The 18,227-nt window shown below is 45.3% G+C and overlaps 1 protein-coding gene across 1 annotated transcript; it reads left to right on the top strand.

The window, feature by feature from the left end:
• Nucleotides 1–342: 342 nt before the first annotated feature.
• Nucleotides 343–17,876, top strand: LGI2 (leucine rich repeat LGI family member 2). Its single transcript, XM_026700033.2, has 8 exons — nucleotides 343–787; nucleotides 2,626–2,697; nucleotides 6,118–6,189; nucleotides 8,045–8,116; nucleotides 9,401–9,472; nucleotides 11,192–11,361; nucleotides 13,162–13,326; nucleotides 14,154–17,876. The coding sequence occupies exons 1-8, from the start codon at nucleotides 573–575 to the stop codon at nucleotides 14,969–14,971; spliced, it is 1,656 nt and encodes a 551-aa protein (XP_026555818.1). The 5' UTR covers nucleotides 343–572; the 3' UTR covers nucleotides 14,972–17,876.
• The last annotated feature ends 351 nt before the right edge of the window (nucleotides 17,877–18,227 follow it).

Here is an 18,227-nt window from a genome sequence, read left to right as displayed (position 1 = left end):
AAGGAAAGAGAGGCAGAACCAGAGAGAAAGAGTGAGTCAGAGAGCCAGAGAGGGAGAAAGAGAGAGAGAGTCAAAGAGAGAGAGAGAGAGAGAGAGCCAGAGTCAGAGCCAGAGTGAGAGAGAGAAAAGAGAGAGGCAGAACCAGAGAGAGAGAGAAAGAGAGGCAGAGAGAGAAAGAAAGAGAGGCAGAGCCAGAGAGAGAGGCAGAGAGAGAGAGTCAGAATCAGAGCCAGAGAGAGCGAGTGAGCGAAAGAGAGGCAGAGCCGGTGGGGGGAGGGCAGAGCCCGCCGCAGCTGCAGCAGCTGCAACTCCTGCACAGAGAGAGAGAGGGAGAGAGAGAGGAGGCTGCTCCCGGCTGCCGGCCTGTGCGCCGCAACATCAGCAGCAGCGGCGACTGAGAAGCGCGAGCTGGGAGCGGCTCGGCCGAGCCCCCTTTGCAGCATGCTGCCTGGCTCGCCAGCCACCCGCCGCATCTACGACCCCAGCAGAAGCCGAAAGAGCAGCAGCTGCAGCAGCCTCGGCCGCGCAGGGCCCGGAGCCGCGAAGGCAGAGGAGGCTGCAAGGAGCGCAGCATGGCCGGGCAAGGCTCTTTTGGGTCCCGGTGGCTGCAGCTGCGGTTGTGGTGGTGGTGGTTGCTGCTGCTGCTGGCGGCGGCGTGCCTGGTGCAGCGCGCCCAGCTGAGGAAGCTGCTCCGGTGCCCGGCCAGTTGCAGCTGCACCAAAGAGTCCATCATCTGCGTGGGGTCGGCCAGCGTGCCGCGGAGCCTGCCTGGAGACCTCAGCTCTTTGTAAGTGCCGGGCAAGGAGGAGTGGAGGAGAAGGGAGGCAGGCAGGCAGGCAGGGGCTGCAAAGGAGGGCCAGCAATTTTGCAAAAAAAAAAAAACACCCCTCCAGTCGGCTGGGAGGAGAGGATACAGAATCCAGATGAACAGAGGTGGAAAGGGACCTTGGAGGTCATCTAGTCCAACCCCCTACTCAGGATGGGGGGGCAGGCTCGGTTCTTCTGCGTTCCATCTTCATCTTCCTCCAGGGATGGGTGGTTAGTGGTCCAGGGAAAGGCATTAAATAGCGCCTGTGTTTTAAAAGTTAGAAACTCTGCCTTTAAGCTTTAAAAACAACCCACTTTGGCTTCAAAAGTTCTAAGCTAAAAAAAAAGGTGGGGGGAGGAGAAGGCTAATACCATCCTTGGTTGGATAAACCGGCACAGAATCAAAATCAGGTGAATAATATTAATCAAAACCTTAGTTAGGCCACACCTGGAATGCTGCATCCAGTTTTGGTCATGGTGTTAACCCCAAAAAAGAGGCTGAGACTTTGGAGGAAATTGCAGAGAAAGAGGATTAAAAACCTGGAGGCTAAAATATATGAAGAACGGTGGCAGGAACTGGGTTTGGGTCAGTCTAGAGAAAAGAAGGACTAAGGGGAGACATGATAGCAGGATTCCAGTATTTGAGGGGCTGCCACGAAGAAGAGGGGGGTCAAATTAGAGAACCAAAGAATAACAGAGTTGGGGGTCCTGGAGGTCATCTACTCCAACCCCCTGCTCAAGCAGGAGAGTCTATCATTCCAAATATTAGCCTCTGCCAAGGATCAAACTCATAGCCTCCTGATTCTGAGGCAAGAGCTCCACTTCTATATAACCCCTCTAAGTGCAATCGATTTAACCTTGAAGAGCGGGAGGGTCAACTTATTTTCCAAAGCCCCTGAAGGCAGGACAAGAAGCAACGGACGGAAACTCACCAAGGAGAGAAGCAACTTGGAATGAAGGAGAAACTAATATTTAAGAAGAGACTGGACAGTCATTTGTCTGGAATAGCGTAGGTTCTCCTGCTTGTGCAGGGGGCTGGACTAGAAGACCTCCAGGGTCCCTTCCAACTCTATTCTGATTGACTGTATGAAAAGAAAGGGACACATGGCATACAGGAAGTGCCAGCAGGTAAAACAAAAGGGAGTCACATGGATCAGGTTGCATGTGCCTCACCCCTACACGTTATTACACCTTTGTAGGTTCGTTGTTGCTGCGTTATAGGACACATACAGCTTGTTTGTATTCTGCTTCCCCGGAGGAAAAAAAAACAAACAAAATGAAAAACAACCCTTGGGAAAGAAGGGAATGAATAGAGTGGAATAACAGTTGGAAGGGATCTTGTAGGTCATCTAGTCCAACCCCCCCCTGCCCCCCCAAGCAGGACAGAGACAAGAAGCAACCGGATGGAAACACATCAAGGAGAGAAGCAACCTGGAATTCAGGAGAAGTTTCTTCACCGGAGCTTCTTCTCCAAATTTGGCAACTTCAAAACTTTTGCATTTCAACTCCACAAGTTGAAGTCCACAAGTCTTAAAGTTGCCAAGTTTGGGGACCTCTGTTCTTGGCTGTTAGGACAATTCATCAGTGGAACTACTTGCATCCAGAAGTTTGGGGATGCTCCAACACTGGAAGGTTTTAAAAAGAGATTGGACAACCATTGGTCTGAAATGCTATAGGTTTTCCTGCCTGAGCAGGGGGCTGGACTAGAAGACCTCCCGAGGTCCCTTCTGTTAATCTGAGGGCACTAGGTTGGGGAAGTTGTGGTAGAAAGTATTGAGATTTTTCTGCTGATTTTTCTGCCCTGCTGCCTCTTTTTAGGAGCCTGGTCAATGGAACCTTCCCCGAAATAAAAGAGAGAATGTTTTCCCACCTGCCTTCCTTGCAGTTGCTGTAAGTATTAGGAGGGTGGATACGTTTGGGTGCTTCTCTTCACTGCAAGGTGGGAGAGGTTTGGAAGAAAATGCCCCCCTTAAGGATATGGAGACATCTAATATTTCTTTTCCTCCCACAGTTAGTCGCCGGAGATCTCTTTGGAGTTTATTTCATTTTATCTTAGACAATTTATATAGCGAGGGGATCCTTGTGTGGTCTCTTGAGCGTACTGGTTTCCTTGCAGGTGTTTCATTATCCTAACTAACACTAGCACTGATGGTGTTCCCTAGTTCGTTTATTTTATTTTATTTATATTGCCACCTATTCGCCCATGGCAACTCGAGGCGGCTTACACAATTTAAAATTGTATTTTTTAAAAATAAAAATAAAAACAAAAACAATAACTAACAAAAAGAATCAAGTAAATTAGTAAGGTACAAAAGAACAAAATTTGGGAAAAACAAAACAAAACAAAAAAAGTTGGGTCATGAAATGTCTGCAGGAAAAGCACCAAGCTCAGAGAGCACCAAGGACCCCACAGTCCTTTTCCTCCTCCTCTCCTCCTCCTCTACCACCTCCTCCTCCACCTCTTCCTCCCCCTCCTCCCCCTTCCCCTCCCTTCTCCTCCTCCTCTTTGCAGCCCCCTTCTAATATTGATATTACCTAGTTGGATTATGAAACATTTGCAAGAAACCACCAAGTTCAGAGTGCACCAAGGACCTCACCCTCAATCCTCCTCTTCCTCCTTCCTTCCTTCCTTCTACTCTTCCTCACCCTTCCCCTCTCTTCTCCTCCTCTTTGCAAACCCCACCCCTTCTAATTCTGATGATATCACCTAGTTGGGTGATGAAAACCATCAAGCTCAGAGAGCACCAAGGACCCCATAGTCATCGTCCTCCTCTCCTCCCTCCAACCCACCCCCCTCCTTTCTGAAAATCTCAATCCCTTCTACCACTGATGATGTTACCTAGTTGGGTCATGAAACGTCTGCAAGAAAACCAGCAAGCTCAGAGAGCACCAAGGACCTCACAGTCTTCCTCCTCTTCCTCTTCCTCCTCCTCTTCCCTCCTCCCTCCTGTCTCCCTCCTTTCTGAAACTCTCACTCCCTTCTAGCACTGATGATGTTCTGGCATACGTATGAATTGAAATCATGTGACCACGGGGATGCTACCACGGTCATAAGTGTGAAAAATGGTCACAACTCCCTTCTTCGGATGGTCAGTAAAGGAACGGTCGTAAATCAAAGACTACAAGGAGTTTATGACACCCTTGGTACTTCTGAGATGTCAAACAAAGGAGGCGATGAAATATTAAGATAGCAAAGGACGAGTCTCTGTATCCTTTGTATCTCAAGGGCTTTCCGTATCTTGCCAATCCTTTGACCACATGCCAGGCCGCGGCCTTTGCCAACCGGTGCCACCTTCAGATAGTTTGGAACTAGGAAGTCACCCAATTCTTGGGAAGTCCAGCCACGGGCCAAGGAGAAAGAGATTCTGGCAGTCGGCCTCCATGTCTGCAAGTTGAGGAAGCTTCTCTAATCAAAGAACAAGATACATCCAAAATACGTTGTGTGTGTGTGTGTGTGAGGAAGAAATGGAGCAGAATTGATCATGAACAGGCAACGCTAATTGTAGAGGTTGTCCTCCACTTACAACAGTTTAGTGATCGTTCAAAGTTCAAAAAGGGAGCTTATTTGTGATGACCTGGAGTGTAACACAAACGTAACAAAATCCAAAACATAAATAAATGTCCTTTAATGCCTCCAACTTGGCCCCACTGTTTTAATAATTCTCAGTTGGAGATAAAATGTATTCAAAAATAGTCTTCCAAAGAAAGCAATACAGTCCGAACTTAATGAGCAGATAGAGGTGAAATAAAAAACCAAACAAACTATAGTGACGAAATTTCCACAACGGACCAGGATAAGTAATTACCAAATTCAAGGAGATAACAAGGCAGAGTCTGTTGGAAAGACACCAACCAAGATAACTTCAGCCCAAAATAAAACACGCTTTGCTTCTGGCAACGCTGTGTTGTAATCGTCTCTCTTATATACTATTCTCCCCAGCTACAACCAATGAGGGGATCATGGCCGCTTCCTCTCTCGTAAGCCAAGTTGTTGCCTTCTCTGCTCCTCCCTGCGTGTCCTAGGATGCAGAGGGGATGGGCCTGGTTCTTCCTCTGACTGCCCAGCCGGCCTCTGCCCCTCCCAGCCTCCTCCACAACCCCCAGAGCCACACCTCCACTCCCTGTCGGCTGTTCCTCCTCTTCCTCAGAGTCTGACTCTTCCAAGGGCATGACATTATGACCATTATCTTTTTTTACAGTTATGACCTTGGCAGCATTCCCCCAATTATCCTCTTTAAACGACCACCATAATCCCTTGTGGGGTGGAATCTGGGCAACTGAATGGAACTGAGGTTTTACTGGCTGGATGCCCTTCCTGTTGCCAGTGCAGAGTTATATTAAGCAAATATACTTTCATCGTGCCCAGAGAGAGAAACATCTGCCTCTCTACCTAGGATTGAACTGACAGCCTTCTGATTGTGAGGCGAGAGCTCCGCCTCTACACCACTGCACCACCCATTCCCCTGATCATGGGGTCAAAATTCAGACACTTGGTAACTGGTTCCTACTTGTGACCATTGCGGTGTCCCAAGCTCTGACAATGGGGAAGACAGATTTACTTAACAACCAGGTTGCTAAATGTCTATGGGCATCCAGGTCATGGTTGTCCCAAAGGTGATTTTTTTTCCAAAAGGCAACTGGACTTTCTGGTTTTTCTTTGAAGACTTTTTGCTTCTCTTCCAAGAAGCTTCTTCGGCTCTGACTGAATGGTGGGGAATGGAAGGATTTCTATTCCTTGCAGACGGCTGGTCATTTGCATCCTTTTAGAGAGCCGTTGAGGCCACTTGGAGGTTTATCTGTGTCCTCAGGGTCACCGGAATGGTGTAGATCGGTACACTGATCCTTTCAGCAGTTGCAAGAAGGCTCCATACCCATTTGCACCACTCAGGTGACCCTGAAGACACAGACATACCTCCAAGTGGCCTCAACGGCTCTCTAAAAAGGATGCAAATGACCAGCTGTCTGCAAGGAGTATAAATCCTTCCATTTCCTACTATTCCCTAACCAAAGTCAAGGGGGAAGCCAGATTAACTTACCAACGATGTTACCAACAACTGCAGTAATTCATTTAATGTCTGGGACAAAAAAGCTCATAAAATGGGCCCAAACCGTTCTATGAGCTGCTTCGCCCCAGTTGTTAAAACGAATCACTGCAGTTGTTAAGTTAGTGATATCTAACTTAACGGCTGTCTCACTTAGCAACAAAAATTGTGGGCTCCGTTGTGGTTAAGTCAAGGACTAACCATGGTGATGTGTTTTAAATGTTGTTGTTTTTTAACTTGATACCGCATTTCCATTTTTATTTTTAAGGCTGCTGAATTCTAACTCATTTACCATCATACGGGACGATGCCTTTGGTGGGCTTTTTCATTTGGAGTACCTGTAAGTCACCTGATTTTTATTACCTCCTGCGAAGGTGTAAAAGGAAGGGAGGTTTTTATTTCCGATCATTTTTATAAGCAGCGTATTTTGTCCTCCAACCGAAAACATTTCGGCTCGATTCACCCCACGCCACAAATTCCAGCTTCTACTGAACATTGTTGTTGGCAAGGTAGAGGCTGCCGCACCTTTGCAACCCCAAAGCTTCACATCTGCAGATGTTCTAGGGGCTTGTGTTTATGTGTGTGTGTGTGTGAGTGAGTGAGTGAGAGCAAGCAAGCATAGGAGCCTCTAATCCAGAGCTCCCCAACTTCCAGGCCTTGAGTCGTTCGGAACCGGGCCACTGAAGTGGCAGGTGAACACTCACTTGTGTGCATCTCCACTCATGCGAATAGCAGGCAAGGGCGTGCACACGCACTACATTTGTGTGAGAAACAGGCACACGTGCCCGTCGCTCACTCTGAACTATTCCCCTGCCCCCCCCCCACCGGTCCACAGAGTGGAAACGGTTGGGGTGATTCTGCTGTAATCCCTGTGTGATGACCCAAATTGGTGTGGCACAAAGGCCACACAGTCAGATTGTTAGGAATGATAGTCACCTAACAGTTGAGTTGGCAATATGTAAACCAAGATAGTAATTTAATACTGTATCTTTAAGAGAATGCTGTGTGATTGGCTGAGGTTCCTCCAATGGCCATAAGATGGAGCCAGAAACCTGGTTTCTCTCCTCTTGCATTTCCTGTTTTGCTGTATTTGCCTGATCGTTGTTTGACTTGGATTGCTGTGAGTTCTTGCAACTGTTAGCAAACTCTGTTTACTGAACTCTGTTAATGATACTTGACTTCGTTTTTGGATTATCCCTGGACTGATACTAACTACTTTAACCGTGTATGATTTGGACTGTTCGTTGAACTTTGTTTACCTGTTTACAGGAAGTAAAACTTACATTTTACTATTTAGTGTATTTGTATGCTGGTTATGTGTTATTCAACATCACTCTCACTACGTTTCCCTGAGTGCACTCATTCTCCTAACGGGGAATACCTCAACACTGATAATCAGTCGGAGTCCCTTTATTAGCTCCAACTTTGACTCCAATGTCCTGGTTACCTTCTGGGCTGGAGAAAAACTCTCCCAGGAACAGCCTTTGGCTGCAGAGAATAATGTCCAAAACGTGGTCAACAAAAACTGTAACTATAAGTCCAATCAAAGCAAAATGAGGTCATTAGTCCATCAGGGCAGGAGAAGGAATTCCAGATGTGAAGGAATAGCAGTAATTCAACCCAGTTGGGAGGATGCCAGGAACACAGATAAGCAAAGACAATACAAGATAAACTCACATTTGTTCCCAGCAGTCGCTGCTCTCAACTTGCATCTCCTTTAAACTCTCATTCCCAGCTGTGGCAAATGAAGGGAATCAGGGCCCTTTCCTCCCCGGTAAGCCATGCAAGTCATATTGCTCCTTTCTCCATTCCTCCCTGCATGCCCTAGGATGAAGAGGGGCTGGGCCTGGGTCTTCCTCTGAACCCCCCTCTCGTTCTACCTCTCCCTTGCTCTGCCCAGCTGGACTTTGCCCTTCCCCAGTTTCCTCCACAGCCAGCAGAGCCACACTCCCGCTCCCTGTCAGTCTTCCTCCTTGGATTCAGACTCCAACAGGGGCATGACACCCTGTAAGTCCGAAGCTGAAGTGTGATTTTCTTCCCATTTCCGTAGCTCCCTGAAGTATAGATAGTCCTTGACTTACAACAGCTCATTTAGTGGCCCGTTTTTTGAAGTTACAACATCACTGGAAAAAAAGGGACTTGTGACTGTTTTTTACACTTAACGGCCATTTCTGTCTTCCTCTTTTTTTGTGTAGATTTATTGAAGGAAATAAAATTGAAACCATTTCAAGACATGCATTTCGGGGTCTTCGAGATTTGACTCATCTGTAAGTTGTTGAGCTGGGGGTTTTTTTCACGCTAATTTGTATCTTGCTTAAAACCACAGCATGCTGTTAACACCTGGCAGCGTAGATATAGTCCTTGGTTTATGACACTTTGTTTAATGACCGTTCAAAATGACATACCCTGAAATGTATCCTGTGTTTCCTGAGGGAAGTTTTTTTTTTAAAAAAAACCCAGTGAATTCCCAGTGTGAGCGCCTTTTTAAATGTTTGGGATTGCTCTCCGCGTTAAAAGTTGTTATTTTGTCTCCGTGAATCCTCTTACTTTCTGTTCTGACCTAAGGCTTCCCAAGATCATGAAGCCGACTCCTCATACCGATAAAAACCCTTTTTATTTAGGTTAAAGGGAATTCCTCTCCAGCAAAGTCCCGGACAACAGTCTTTCGTGAGATTTCACAACTACAGACCTTTATCAGGCTTGGAGAGCTGCCAGGCCAATATCTTTCAAACGCCACGCTGTAGCAGCAATTACTTGGCAAGAAGTCAGGCACAGATCTTCACCCTCATGAATTGAACTAATTGTCTCCTGCAACCCCCAGTCTCCTTTCACTCCTCTTTATTCCCTATGGGAGGGGCCATTCACCACCATCCTGAGCCTTTACTCCCGAGTTGACCCTTGTTCCTTAACTGTCCTCTTCTCCTGGCAGCTCTGTGCATGCGCATACTGGGAACAGGCTCCAGCTGTTCTTCCCCACTGATCTCCAACTCCGAAGGCAGCTGATAACTGTCGGACGGCCCTGGCCCCATCTCTGCCTCTGATGCAGAGCCCTTGTCAAGAGCCTTCCCCAGACTCCAGGACTGGCCCATGTTCTTCCCCAGCCTCCTCACTGTCTGAATCTGCCGCCAGCTCCCCTCACCACTGGCACGCCGTAACACTACCTGACTCTACCTGACTCTGTGCTTTCTTCCCCAAACCCCAAAAACTTTAACCTTAGCCTATCTACTATTGACCTCACCCCCTTCCTAAGAGGCCTGTAGGGAGCGTGCATAAGCGCTCCAATCGTGTCTACCATCCCTGTCCTATTGTTTTTTATTTTTCTTATAAGTATCTCATGTATTCAAAACTATATTTATTCTTACACCTGTACCTCGTAAGCGATTGACAAATAAATACTAAAAAATAAATACTTTCTATGTCAACGCTGGGAACTGAGAGCCTTCCAATAGTTCTCAATCCTCATCATATCGCTGTATTACTGAATTCAGTTTTTATCTGTAGGATTTAAATGGTTTTCAAAATTATTGTGACATCTAGCTTTACTTTCTCAGCTCCCTCGCCAATAACCAGATCAAAGCTTTGCCAAGAGACATCTTTAGTGATTTGGACTCTCTGATCGAACTGTGAGTAGAGCTTCATCACGTTATTGTTGCTTTGTGGGTTTTAAATCTTAGCATTCAAAATTTTTCTTTTGGCCGTTTGGATGTGAAATTGGGGCTAGGAAGACACACATTGGTTCTCATTCGTTTTGTTAAGTCTTGTGTTTGATTTGAATGGTTTTCCTTTTTACTGATGTATTTATTTGAAATATTTCAAGGGTGCTAGGGTGTACCATACCGTACATAGGTGCTGAGAGTAACTTTGCATTATAAATAAAGGAAGCAGATGTCACTGAAGGCAATGCCAAATGGGGAAAAATAATCTCTAGCAATATTAGCTCTGAAGGGCGATTAACCAGTGGAACAGCTTGCCACCAAGTTTTCAGAAAAGATTGGAGAGGCACTTGTCTGAAATGGTATAAGATCTCCTGCTTGGTTTTGGGGTTGGACTGAAGAAACTCCCTTCTAACTCTGCTATTATGTTGTTCTTTCTGTGATCACGTGTATCCATCCCATCAACGCCAAAGGAAGTCTGGAATGGTATAGGATGCCATGGCCCAAGGTCTCTTCCCACCCTATTGTTCTATGTTCTAATTCCCCATTGTCCATTCTCAGTCTAATCAACAGGAATGGGTTGTTGTTGTTGTTATTATAAATTTTTATTCATTAAATATGAAACTCAGTTAACTGAACATTTAAAAATGTATCACAAATACCAATGACTTATATCATTTATTATTATTATAAACTTTTATTCATTAAACATGAAACTCAGTAATCTGAACATTTAAAAATGTATCACAAATATTGACCGATACTAATGGTTGATACGGGATTATTATTATTATTATTATTATTATTATTATTATTATCATCATCATCATCATCATCATCATCATCATCATCATCATCATCACCATCATATCTTTAGTGAGATTCACAGCCTTTGGAGCTGGTTGGTAGATCAACAGCTTGAGTACTAACTAAGGACCTAGGAACAGTTAAGGTAGCGTTGGAGGATATAAGCTGTTCCAAGTAGGGTGGCCTTTTGTAGAATCAGGGTATCCAAGTCTGATAAATTCAGAATTTCCAAATAGCCAGGTAGCCCTTTAGGTGTTGCTCCAAGGGCTCCAATTACAATGGGGATAACATACGATTTCTTTTTCCAAAGTCGCTCAACTTCAATTTGTAAGTACCGATACTTTGTGATTTTTTTCTTGCTGCGTGTCTTCAATCCATGTATCCCCAGCTATTGCAATGTCAATGAACCAAACCTTTTTCTTTTCAGCTATTGTTAGGTTGTTGTTGTTGTTGTTATTATTATTATTATTATTATTATTATTATTATTATTATTATTAAATCTTTTGTGAGATTCACAGCCTTTGGGGCTGGTTGATAGCTCAACAGCTCAAGTCCTAACCGAGAACCTAGGAACTGTTCTGGTAGCATCAGAGGATGTAAGCATATATATAATAATAATATAATATATTGTTGCTATTGTTGTTGTTGTTGTTATTCTTGTGACAAATTGCATCCACAACAGAAAGCAATTTTTATTAATTAAGCTTGATTGTCAAACTTCGCTTTGTCTTTAAAAAATATAACCCATTCTGTTACTTCTTATTTCTCGCCAATCTGCACCATTTCTGTATTTCCTAAAGGAAATCCTCACAAGGGATCTGTTGGCTTTGGATCCCAACCTCTGTGTGCAAACCAGCTTTTCTTTTTTCCTGCATCCCTAGAGACTTGCGGGGAAACAAGTTTGAGTGCGATTGCAAAGCGAAGTGGTTGTTTCTGTGGCTAAAGATGACCAACTCCTCCGTCTCGGAAGTCGTCTGCATTGGGCCGGAAGAATTTCAGGACAAGAAATTGAATGAAGCCTCGAGTTTTGACGACGAATGCACCACGACAGGTATTTTGGGGGAAGCGGACTTTCTTGGCAAGTTAAGTCAGGATCAGGGGTGGGATTCTACCATTTGGACCGGTTCAGGCAAACCGGTTGTTAAATTTGCATCTAGTTCACCGAACCAGTATTTGAACCGACAGGCTGGCCCTGCCCACATCACCTCACCTCTCCCCTCCCAGGAGTCTTGGCCCATTTTTGATGCAGGTAAGCGCAGGCTATGGGAGGGGGGAAACGGGCCTTCCGGAAGTCCAGAAATGGGCCCATTTTCCACATCTGGAGGGCCTCTCGACCCTGGGAGAAGCCATTTTACCCCTCCCAGAGGCCCGAGGGAAGCCTCCAGACTCTGGGGAGGGTGAAAAAATGCCCCTCCTGGAAGTTCCATTAGTATACACCCACCTTGCAACCGGGCAGCAAACTGGTTACTGGGAATTTTCATCCCACCCCTGGGTCAGGATGAACTTGGCTTTTTGTATTTTTTTGGGTGGCCCAGGAGCAAATACTTTGTTGTTTCGAATTGCCATATTATTCTTTGTGAGAGTTCTGATCGCCGATTAATCCAAAGGTTGATATTAACAGGGAATTCACCAAAGCAACTTGAGGGGAAAAAGCAATGGGTGGAAACTTGTTAAAGGGAGATTCAATCTTGAACTCAAGGGAAAATTTCCCGGCAATGAGGACAATTAGCCAGAGGAACAACTTGCCACTGGAAGTTGTGGGTGCTCCATCGCTGGAGGTTTTCAAGAAAACAATTGGGCAACCATTTGTCTGGGATAGTACAAGGCCATGATGATGAACCTATGGCACGGCACCCATAGCCATTTGTGCTGGCACACGAGCCGCAGGCAAATTTACCTCACTCTGCATTTGCACGTCTCACAGCTGATTTTTGGCTGGTTTGAGGCCTTTTTTGGCCTCTCAGAGGCTTGAAAAAAGCCTCTGCGGGCCAAATAGGCCTGTTTCGTCACTTCCTGTAATACCGGAAGTGACAAAATGGGCCTATTCGCTCTGCAGAGACTTTTTTTCAAGCCTCTGAGTGGCCAAAAATCAGCTGTGAGGCACAGTGCAGATGGGGGGGGGCAGTGGGGGGGTTGGGATTGCACACACATACGCAGGGGGTGTGGGGGTCCACATATTGCTTTCTGAGTGCTGGTGTGTTAGGGCGCATGTGCCAGTGCGCGCACAATTTTTGGCACAGGAGCCCAAAAAGGTTAGTCATCACTGGTATAAGGGGTCCTGCCTTGGGTTGGACTAGAAGACCTCCAAGATTCCTTGCAGCCCTCGGTTTGTATGTTCTATAATTTAAAAGCCCATTTTACCAATTCTACAGCTCGTCCTTGATTTACAACAGTTTCTTTAGTGGGCGTTCAACGTTAACAACAGCAGCACTGACAGATGGACTTATGACCATTTTTTTTCATGCTTAATGACCTTTGCTGTATCCCTGTGTTCACGTGATCAAAATTTGGATTGCTTGGCAGCTGACTTATATTTACGACGGTCGCTGTGTCACGTGATTTCCCCCTTGGCCGCCTTCCGACAAAGCAGATGTCAATGGGGAAGCTGGATTCACATAACACTTAATGGTCATAAGTGTGAAGAATGATCACAAGTCACTTTTTCCAGTGCCGTCATAACTTTGAAACCATCAAAGCTGCTGTAAGTCGGGGACTGTTTATATTTTTTTATTTTTAGTGCAGGGTTTTAGCTTCCCCAAGCTGAGTAGTTCCGAATCAGCGATGAACAAGCTTCCTGCCTCCTGCCGAGTTCCATTGTAACACGCTTGTTTTCAATTAAATATGATTACAGATTTTGTTGTCCATCAGATTTTGCCCTATCAGTCAGTCTCGATTGATACCTTCAACTCCAAAAACGACGTCTATGTCGCCATTGCACAAACCAGCATGGAAAACTGCATGGTGCTGGAATGGGATCACATTGAGAAAAACTTCCGGAGTTACGACAACATCACTGGTAAAAAAACACCTAATAAGCAATAATAAGCCCTTAGATTTATATACCGCTTCACAGTCCTTTCCAGCCCTCTCTAAGCTGTTTAGAGAGTCAGCCTCTTGCCCCCCAGCAATCTGGGTCCTCATTTTATCCACCTCGGAAGGACGGAAGGCTGAGTCACCCTTCAGCAGGTCAGGATTGAACTGCTGGCAATGAGCAGAGTCAGCGTGCAATACTGCATTCTAACCACAAGGAAGGAAGGAAGGAAGGAAGGAAGGAAGGAAGGAAGGAAGGAAGGAAGGATAAAGAGAAGGAAGGGAGGGAGGAATATTAAAGGGAAGGAAAGGAGGGAGGGAGGAAAGACTAGCAATAGACTTATATCCTGCTTCGCAGTGCTTTCTAGCCCTCTCTAAGTGGTTTACAGAGCCAGCCTCTTGCCCCCCAACAATCTGGGTCCTCATTTTACCCACCTTGGAAGGAGGGAAGGCTGAGTCAACCGTAAACCTGTCAGGATCGAACTGCTGGCAGTCAGCGGCCTGCAATACTGCATTCTAGTCATTGTGAAGGAAGAATAAAGAGAAGGAAGGGAGGGAGGAATATTAAAAGGAAGGAAGGAAGGAAGGAAAATACCAATAGCACTTATATACCACTTCATAATGCTTGCTAATGCACATGCCCTTGCCCCTCCCACAAAATCACCCCCTCTTTCCCCCCCTCCCCCTGCTCCAGGCCCCCTCACCCCAGAAAGATTGGGGGGACCCCCACTTTAAAGGAAGGCCTGGCTTAAACCGCAGGTATGTAGAGTTTTGTGCTGTGCTAACCTTCCCCCTTTCGTTTTGAGCCCACAGGCCAGTCCATAGTGGGTTGCAAGGCCATCTTGATTGATGACCAAGTCTTCGTGGTGGTAGCTCAGCTCTTTGGTGGGTCCCACATTTACAAGTACGAGGAGAGCTGGACCAAGTTTGTCAAGTTCCAGGACATCGAAGTCTCCCGCATCTCCAAGCCGAACGACATCGAGCTCTTCCAGATCGAGAGTGAGACCTTCTTCGTCATTGCAGACAGCTCAAAGGCCGGCCTGACCACCGTTTACAAGTGGAACAACAAGGGGTTCTACTCCTACCAGTCTCTCCACGAGTGGTTCCGGGACACAGACGCTGAATTCGTGGACATCGATGGGAAGGCTCACTTGATCCTGTCTAGCCGCTCGCAGATTCCCATCATCCTCCAGTGGAACAAGAGTTCCAGAAAGTTCCTCCCTCACAGCGAGATACCCAACATGGAGGACGTGCTGGCAGTGAAGAGCTTCCGGATACAAGGCAGCCTCTACATCTCCCTTACCCGGTTCATCGGTGACTCCAGAGTCATGAAATGGGACAGCAAGCAGTTTGTGGAGATCCAGGCTGTTCCTTCCAGGGGTGCCATGACCCTGCAGCCTTTCTCCTTCAAGGGTCACCATTACCTTGCCCTGGGAAGTGACTACACCTTCTCCCAAATCTTCCAGTGGGACGAGGAGAAGAGCCTCTTCCAAGTCTTCAAGGAGATCTACGTCCAAGCGCCGCGGTCCTTCACGGCGGTCTCCACGGATCGGCGGGATTTCTTCTTCGCTTCCAGCTTCAAGGGCCACACGCAGATATTCGAACACGTCGTGGTGGACTTGAGTTTATGAAGCAAGCCCTGAGCATGGGAACTCGTGTCAGGAAACAAACTGGAAAAAGAAAAAGAACAGATTGTTCACTTTTGATAGCTAGAGAGAGAACCCTTGGCATTACTCAGCAAGGGGTTTTGGTTTTGTTTTCGAGTTTTTTTGGAACTTTTTAGAAGTTTGCCTATTTAATCAGGGAATGCATTAACTTGGTTAAGTGCATGCCAAGCCAATTTCACCCTTGATGAGAGGTGTTTTTAACAGCCTATTATTGCTCAAAAGACAGTGCACAAGGCATCGATTCTTTAAAAAAATGATGCAAAACTGAAAGGAGGAAGAGCGGGGAAGGTGGGATGAACAACCGGCAGAAACGAACAGGAAGGAAGAGCGGCAAGCAAGGACTCTGCTAGGAGAAATGATGGGTTTTCCCAGGCGCTCCTGTGAGGACGGAGTAGTTCTGTTTCTGGAGCCTGGGAAATTAAGTGAGGGAAGCTGACAGAAGATGATTGGTTAAAAAGAGGAGGAAGAGGAGGGGGAAGAGGAGGAGGACTGGGGGGTCCTTGGTGCTCTCTGAGCTGGGTTGTTTTCTTGCAAATGTTTCATAACCCAACTAGGTAATATCATCAGTATTACAAGGGGATAGGGTTTGCAAAGAGGAGGAGGAGAGGGGGGAAGGGTGAGGAAGAGTAGGAGAAGGAAGGAAGGAATGAAGGAAGGGGAGGATTGTGGGGTCCTCGGTGCTCTCTGAGCTGGGTTGTTTTCTTGCAAACGTTTCATAACCCAACTAGGTAATATCATCAGTATTAGAAGTGGGTGCGGTTTGCAGAGAGGATGAGGCGAAGGAGAACTCGGTTAATATTCTCCCCTACTTGGCTAGTAGGTAGACTTGCATTCAATAGTCCATCAGAATGAATACGGGGAGATTGAGTGCTAAATTAGATTTTATCAGAAGTTTACAGCTGCTGAAGGTGAAATCTTTTTAATACTGACTGCAAAAGCAGGCGTTTGACATGACAGCTCTGCATTCAGCCTTTTCTTCTCCCCCCCACCCCATTATGTCGTACCCTGTTCTCTTAATCTGAGCCTTAGGCACAAGTCAAGCTTAAATTCTTATTTTAAAAACTTTTGATCCCAGTGATAAAGAGGTATGCATTCCTTTGAAAGATCTGGGAAATAATAGTCCTTTGGCTGGAACTCATCCTCCTCCTTTCCAAAACTCTGCATTGAAAGGATAAAGAAATATCTGAGACAGAGAATGAATTTGGAGGGGAGTTGATCGAGTTGAATTTCCAGGTCAAATTTTGGATTGATCCAAAAGTTGATTGGAATTATTGGAGTGAATTGGCTGCGTTCTCATCGATTTCAACCATTTTTCAGTACTATAGACGGGAATAGCATTTTTTCTGAATTGGATGCAGAAATCCAGTTTGACTCCGCTAAGCAATTGAACTAAATTAATTTTTCCAAATCTCTTTAATGTTTTAAATGTATTTATGCATAAATTATATAGTTGGGACACTTTTTATGTAATCCATTAATTGGTGTGTTTTTTCCCCGGGGTTGCTTACCTATTTTATTCACTGCAACCTTGAAAAACTTAACTCACACAAATTTGGCAGACGTGATTGGATAATTGGGAAAAACATGACAATTTGGTAGGTAGCTATCCGTCCAGCTTCCAATGATTAAAAATTTCAATACTCTGTTGCAAAAAAAAAAAAAGCTTTGAGTTTCTTTTATTGCATGAGAACAATAAAATTCAGAGCTTTGTGGCGTTTGAGGATTGAGTAGGAGAGGAGAGTTGGGTCCCAGAAGTCTATTATAATTTTTGAAATGTCCTGATGATTATTTTTTTCCAACTAATGTATTTCCAAACAGAAAATGAACCTTATTATGATCATTATCAGTGATAATGGCAGCATATTAACTTGTCCAGACTGATCTCTTAAAAGGCTTTACAATAATAAATATATAGTCTAAAATGCATTACCAAAATAAATACAATATCTATGTGCTTTGTTCTGTCCAGGGTTAAGACAATTCTTGGTTACAAACATCTGCATACATTCTTTTTTTAAAAGTCTCTCTTTTTAAGGCCTAGAAACTAGTGATTCTTACCCAAACAGAATTCAATTTTGTGGTCTTGGCAACACAAAATTGTCTATTTCCCCAAACTGAGCAAATCTTAGCAGGGATTCTGTTTCCTCCTTGCTAACAGTGGTGATTCAAGCAACGCTACACTCCTGCCCCAACGATAATAATCTTGTGCTTCTGAACCCCAAAACATATTTTCTCCTTAGCATGAAGCCTTTTCAGAGGTCCTTTGCTTCTTTATTCCCAATCATCTTCTTTGAATGACCCCATAATCCCTTGCAGTATAGAGTCAAGGCAACTGAACAAAGCTAGCAAGGTGTTTATTGGCCGGATGCCTTTCCTGTTGCCAATGTGGAGTTTTGTTCAGCAGATATATTCTCATTGTGAGAGAGAAAAATAGCTGCCTCTACCTAGGATTGAACTCACAGCCTCCTGATTGTAAGGTGAGAGCTCCACCTCTAGGCTACCTCACTGCTCAATTCCCAAGAATAGAAATACCCAAGTGTAAAGTAAGCATCTCTCACCATGGTCCACATCTTCTGTTATCTCACAATTATTAAAAAATGTTTCACTTAGCAACAGAAATGTTGGGCTCAATGGCAGCCATAAGTAAGCCGAGGGACTACCTGTATTCAAATTTGGGGAAATTAAAGGTGTGGAAAGGGGCATGAGTTTAGCACCATGAATGCTTGGCTTTTAAAGTCAGGAATTGTACGTTGTTCTAACCTTTTAAACATCCTTCATTTGTGAAATGGAATCCATCTATTTCAGTCAAAATTGGCTTCAGGTAGGCATACAAACATCCAGAAAATAAAAATCAATTGTCCTGATCTTGCTGCAGGGAATGCAGTTAAAAGTTTCTCTCTCTCTCTCTTTCTCTCTCCTCCCCCTCCCTCCCTCCCTTCCTTCCTCCCTCCCTCCCTCCCTCCCTCTCTCTCTCTGCGTGTGTGTATGTATGTATGTATCTCCTTGCTGGATTGGGCAGGATCCAACAAACATCCACCTTGGAATAAGGTTTAGCTATGTTAGGGACGCAGTGGCTCAGGGGCTAAGACACTGAGCTTGTCGAACAGAAAGGTTGGCGGTTCAGAGGTCGAATCCCTAGCGCCATGTAATGGAGTGAACTTTTGTTCCTTGTCCCAGCTTCTGCCAAGCTAGCAATTTGAAAGCAGGTAAAAAATGCAAG

The sequence above is a fragment of the Pseudonaja textilis genome, chromosome 6, assembly GCF_049901715.1.
Source record: "Pseudonaja textilis isolate UNSWEBS1 chromosome 6, rPseTex1.2, whole genome shotgun sequence".
Lineage (NCBI taxonomy): Eukaryota > Metazoa > Chordata > Lepidosauria > Squamata > Elapidae > Pseudonaja > Pseudonaja textilis.
Note: the sequence above shows the minus strand (reverse complement) of the source record. Positions and strands in the feature narration are given on the sequence as shown.

Excerpts from the sequence above, each read along its gene's own strand:
- LGI2 (XM_026700033.2), top strand. The coding sequence starts at position 573 with ATGGCCGGGCAAGGCTCTTTTGGGTCCCGGTGGCTGCAGCTGCGGTTG. Across the intron at positions 11,362-13,161 it reads CGACGAATGCACCACGACAG|ATTTTGTTGTCCATCAGATT; the intron begins GTATTTTGGGGG and ends ATATGATTACAG. Across the intron at positions 13,327-14,153 it reads GAGTTACGACAACATCACTG|GCCAGTCCATAGTGGGTTGC; the intron begins GTAAAAAAACAC and ends TTGAGCCCACAG.